Genomic DNA, 4,826 nt, shown 5'->3' with positions numbered 1-4,826 from the left:
ATCAACGCTTTTAACCGGATTGTTATTAAGGGTCAATATCAATATAATTTTTAAGGTTGCTATTTTCAAAAATAAAAATTTGATATTATTGTATTAATAATAGTGTTTTTTCCTTTCATTCTATTTTAAATATTTTGATTGATCTGTAATGATAACTTGTTAAATAAATTTTAAAAAAATTGTTTGAAGCTTTAATAATAATTAAGAGATAAAAAATTGATGACTAACTCCAAAAACAAATTCTCCATTTAAAAGTCCAATACTATTTACACTGGAAATTGGATAGCAGTTGAAATGCAGTCAAAAGAATTTAAGTAACAATAAACAGAAATTAATATGTTTTTTTTTTGCTATAAGAATATGAATTTAAAGTGGCAAAAGTTTCTTATGCCTGAAAAAAATTAAGAAACAGATGTATAGCATCACGCAGAAGACTCCAGTGAGGAATATGACCCAGTTGAATGCACCTGGGTAATTGAAAATTGCAGCCTCAAAGTTCATTCCGAAAACACCCGTCACAACCGCAAAGATTGTAACTACAAAGGTGGCCGCTGTCAACAACAACTCGAATTGTATTAGCTGGTTCTGCACATTTCCCTGCGTGTTGAATGTGGCAACAAATTAGACAAAAAAAATAAATAAAAAGCAGCAGTCAATGAAGCAACAGATCAATCTTTTTTACCAATTTTATATTAATCAAATCTTCGGTATCATCTATGTATTCTTTGAGCTGCATTACAAAAGGGAGGACCAAAAGATTTATAGATTCAGTATGGACAATTTAGGAAACTGTAAGCCATGAATAGAGAGGAAGTACCGATAACAATTTGTTGAGAGTATTGTCTATGACAACAAAATACGCTTCCAACAACATTTCAAGTTGATTTATATCTTCCTGATTGTAAGATGAACTATTGCCACTACCATGCTTGCTTGAACTCAGGCTGCTTGAAGCCCTTTGCAGCTTTCCAGTCCCGCTAACTGACCCTATGGGCGAAACTGGTGCTAACAATAGTCCGCTCTCACTAGAGATATTTTCTTGCAAGTATAAGTCCGAGTAAGCTTCCCTTTTGTTCTTTTTCTCGGTTAGGTACATCTCAGCCATGTCTCCGTCATCATCCATAAGATGTTCTATCTCATCACAAACCTGAAAAAAAATCATTTTAGGCTATCTGTGCAATCTCTGGATGTGTGTAGTTTTGATTTTTTTTTTCAAGAATTAGAATTAAACTATAATTCAATTCCAATGTTTGAAAAAATCATAGAATTGTTATTGGGAAGTAGGAATGATGGAATTAAAACTTCAAAATCATATATATTCGATTTCATTGAAATTATACTTCAAATATTTTATTTTAAGTCATCAAACAAACAAGAAATGATGTTGTATTGTAAATAAAATGACAACTGCAATATTGAATTTAGACGTATTAAGTTTTGAAAAAGACGTTGAAAGTGAAAGAATGCTAGAAACCTTCTGGACTCTCTGTGTCAACGCAAGAAGGTGACCCTTCAGTCGTCGTACATGTTCGAGGTTTAGAGTACTTATAGATGATGCTAGTTCATCAAGCACAGGATATATCTCATTTTCAAGTTCTTTTACCTGCTAAAAGTCAATCACACCCATGAGAACAAATTGCCTTCTTATATATCACCACTTTTATATCAACAACTCAACTATCAAATCACATTTAGAAACTAGAAATAATAGAAACATGCATTGAATTAACTATAATAAAGGCTCCTAAATTTACTGTGGAGTGGGATGATTGATTTGAGTTTCGTCACACTGACTCAACCATCTGAATGATCTACCATGATTTTCTATTGAGTAATTGTTTATTCAGGAAATAATTTATCATTTAATCTAAATAATTAAGTGCATATTTGAATTAAGTTCATTAGATAGTTATTATTATGATCACTTATTTATTTAAATTAAGTTAGAAACCCAGCTATGAATAACTAACTAGATAATATAATCAAAACATATGATATAAATTAAATTACTTTATTACATGAGTAAATAGTCTTTAGCTACTTTACCAACATTATTTCCACGTTTTATCAAACCGACCTACCAGAAGCGCTTTGAATGAAAGCGGAGGGCCATGGTTATGGGTGTTATACTAGTTCTCCTTAATTAAAAAAAAAAATCAAACCAACCTATGTATCAATAACATACATTTTGATAAGTTCATTTGATTTATTTAGCATTTACTTTTAAGATACTTATCTAATTCGGCATTTAAAATTCAGTACTCAACAATCAACTCTTTCAGTTTTGTCAAACTCCCCAAAATATTTGGTATTTTTTTTTGGAAAACAAAGTAAAAATAACCACCTGAGCATTAACACACCTGAGCATCTAGAGACATGCACGTAAGCTCCAAAGCAAGCTCAAGAGCCCTGAACTCAAAAGGCAGATCATCTGAATCAAACAACAAATACAAGTAAGACACTGCATCATTGTTACAACAAGCAGGAAACAAAATGATTGCATGAGTAATCATAATAATCTCTCTAGAAATTTTGTTTTCTCGATTTTTCCAGAAGCATAAGATATTTGTACAACACGTTTGAGTAGTTAAACATAAAGTGCATCTTACCAGACTGATCTCTGTTCATCTGCAATCTCTTGCTTAACTCAGACTTATACTGAACAACACATGCATCCAGCGAATTCATAAGCAAAACCTCATCAGCAGTGATTATGCATCTAATTTGTTCAAGATTGACCACGATAGCCTGGTCTCTGCCAAGAATTGTGGAAGGATAAATGAACACTGGGTCCAACAAGCGCATATCTCTTGCAGGAAGAGAACAATGCCTCATAACAGTCGCTTTATCAAGATCCAGAATATTCAAGTTACCAATTTGGTCAATCTTGATCCAAGAACGACTCCCATGAGCATGGGCTCTCTTCTTCAACCCTTGAATGGCAGATCCACGTAATGGTCCATTGAAATTCAGTCCTGTAGCAGCATATTCATGATGATTGATAGAGGGGGATTGACCTCCTCCTACTTCTTCTTCCATTAGTTGTTCTTTGTCTGCTGGTACCAAGTCTAGTGAATAAAACAACTGTATGCATTACCACCACAAGCTAGAATGCAGTAGAATCAGTAAGCCTTCAATGCCACTAAGAGTCAGCTGTGGTTGCTCCTAGAACCTTTTATGTTTAGAAACGACACACATCTCTGGATCATAAAGAATTAATTACCCTGAACCAAAATATTACTCAGTGCAAATTCATTATTGAAATACTGACAATCAGTTGAAAATAAAAGGCATTGAAACTAGCTACAAGGAGTGGATCCATGTATAAACAAGATATCAAAGGATCATAGACAGGTAAGACAAACATAAAGCTAGTTAAATTTGCAATATGATTGCCTTTTACATATAATGAGTCAATGACCCCATTTACATATTTTGAATCTATTTGTATATCAGGATCTGAATGCTGACACTAAAATACTTTTTCTAATCTTTTGACTATCTGTAGTTTCTAAAGTTTTTGTCTATGTTTCTGATCCGAACCCATAAACAAAATAAAAACAAAAAAATGTGTTTTCAAATGCTACGATAGAAACTCATAAATTACCTATCTACCATGTATGACTACTTCAGTTCTCTCTATTTTCTCATTAGTCCAGACATTTGGAAACAAACTATTTAACCATAACATTCTACTGACTAGTATGTTAAAAGAAATCTCAATCTTGACTCGATAATTGGGTCTCACATATATCTAACGGCTGGCTGCTATACGAAATTCCTAGTGGAACTATCTCATCTAAAAGTCAGATTCTTGCACTCATACAACTCTATTGACTATCTTCAAGCAGATTCACCATTTCAATAACAAAAGACACCCCAGAAATAGCGCTGTTCATGATCAATTGACATAATTTCTGAACTTATAAGTGTATTGTTTCATGAATTGCAGAGAGGAAAGATGTTAATTTTAAACACCGAAACCTACCACTGAATTCAATCGTGAAGAATTAATAACAGCGAGACGTGTATTGAAAAAAAAAAAGGTTGCGAATCATTGAATTATACGATAAAATTGATAACTTACAGTCGAATAATCGAGAAAATAAGGTTTTCATCACGACAATTTGTGGGTAGGTCGCCAAGCAAGCTACAGGGGAGTCCTACAGGCTACATTCTACAAGCCTACAATTCGTTCACCCATATAATATTTAATCAACCCCTTATGTCTACATCTAATATTCCATATACCCCTTAACTCTGCATATTAGTTTTCAATTAAATCCTTTAACTTGAAAAAGCTATCAACACAATTCACTCACTTTTAAATATATATTGTCAAATTGAGACTCTTAATAAGAGTAAATTTGGATTCAAAGACATTTTTCTTTTAAGCTTAAAATTTAGAATTTGTTAGGGTTAAAGTTATACAAATTGATGTTTTGTTTTAACGGTTTTTAATATCGTTAACTTATTGTCTACGTGATATTATTTTAAAAGTAAATACACGTCACTTTAAAACCCTCAAATTATGTATTAGAGAACATGATATTATGAAGTATTTTTTTTGTACGCTCTTCTCTATTTTCCACCAACGATTATGATATTATTCACCATGACGATTCTCCCGGTTATCCTCCTTTGTCGTTCAATCATAGCTTGCCCAGACAACTCAACTCTTTTAACTCAATATGTTTAAATAGTTTTTTTGAATAAAAAAATGGGACAACGGATTAAGTATTTAACCAGGCGCAAAACTTGTCTACTGACAAACTCAAACCCAGAAACTTAGGGTTAGTATCCACATCATTTTGCCGCTAAGCTAG

General features: G+C 32.7%; 1 protein-coding gene across 3 annotated transcripts; it reads right to left on the bottom strand.

The window, feature by feature from the left end:
• Nucleotides 1–216: 216 nt before the first annotated feature.
• Nucleotides 217–4,197, bottom strand: LOC124912364 (magnesium transporter MRS2-5). 3 transcript variants are annotated; one of them, XM_047452974.1, is made up of 7 exons: nucleotides 4,088–4,197; nucleotides 2,610–3,224; nucleotides 2,361–2,431; nucleotides 1,475–1,606; nucleotides 818–1,147; nucleotides 683–730; nucleotides 217–597 (listed from the first exon to the last, which is right to left on the bottom strand). In XM_047452974.1, exons 2-7 carry the CDS (start codon nucleotides 3,037–3,039, stop codon nucleotides 367–369), a joined length of 1,242 nt encoding a protein of 413 aa, XP_047308930.1. In that variant the 5' UTR covers nucleotides 3,040–3,224; nucleotides 4,088–4,197; the 3' UTR covers nucleotides 217–366. The 3 variants fall into 3 exon arrangements, with proteins under 3 accessions (XP_047308930.1, XP_047308931.1, XP_047308932.1); XM_047452975.1 differs by having other exon boundaries at nucleotides 1,475–1,603; XM_047452976.1 differs by lacking the exon at nucleotides 1,475–1,606.
• Between the last annotated feature and the right edge of the window lie 629 nt (nucleotides 4,198–4,826).

The sequence above is a fragment of the Impatiens glandulifera genome, chromosome 8 (assembly GCF_907164915.1).
Source record: "Impatiens glandulifera chromosome 8, dImpGla2.1, whole genome shotgun sequence".
In the NCBI taxonomy this organism is placed as follows: domain Eukaryota; kingdom Viridiplantae; phylum Streptophyta; class Magnoliopsida; order Ericales; family Balsaminaceae; genus Impatiens; species Impatiens glandulifera.
The sequence above is the reverse complement of the archived record's forward strand: the minus strand, read 5'-3'. Positions and strand labels throughout refer to the sequence as shown.

What these genes read in the sequence shown, in the direction of transcription:
- LOC124912364 (XM_047452974.1), bottom strand. Translation starts at nt 3,039, where the DNA reads ATGGAAGAAGAAGTAGGAGGAGGTCAATCCCCCTCTATCAATCATCAT. An exon ending in GCATGTCTCTAGATGCTCAG is followed by an intron (nt 1,607 to 2,360) that starts GTGTGTTAATGC and finishes ATTGACTTTTAG; the next exon opens with CAGGTAAAAGAACTTGAAAA. An exon ending in TGACACAGAGAGTCCAGAAG is followed by an intron (nt 1,148 to 1,474) that starts GTTTCTAGCATT and finishes ATTTTTTTTCAG; the next exon opens with GTTTGTGATGAGATAGAACA.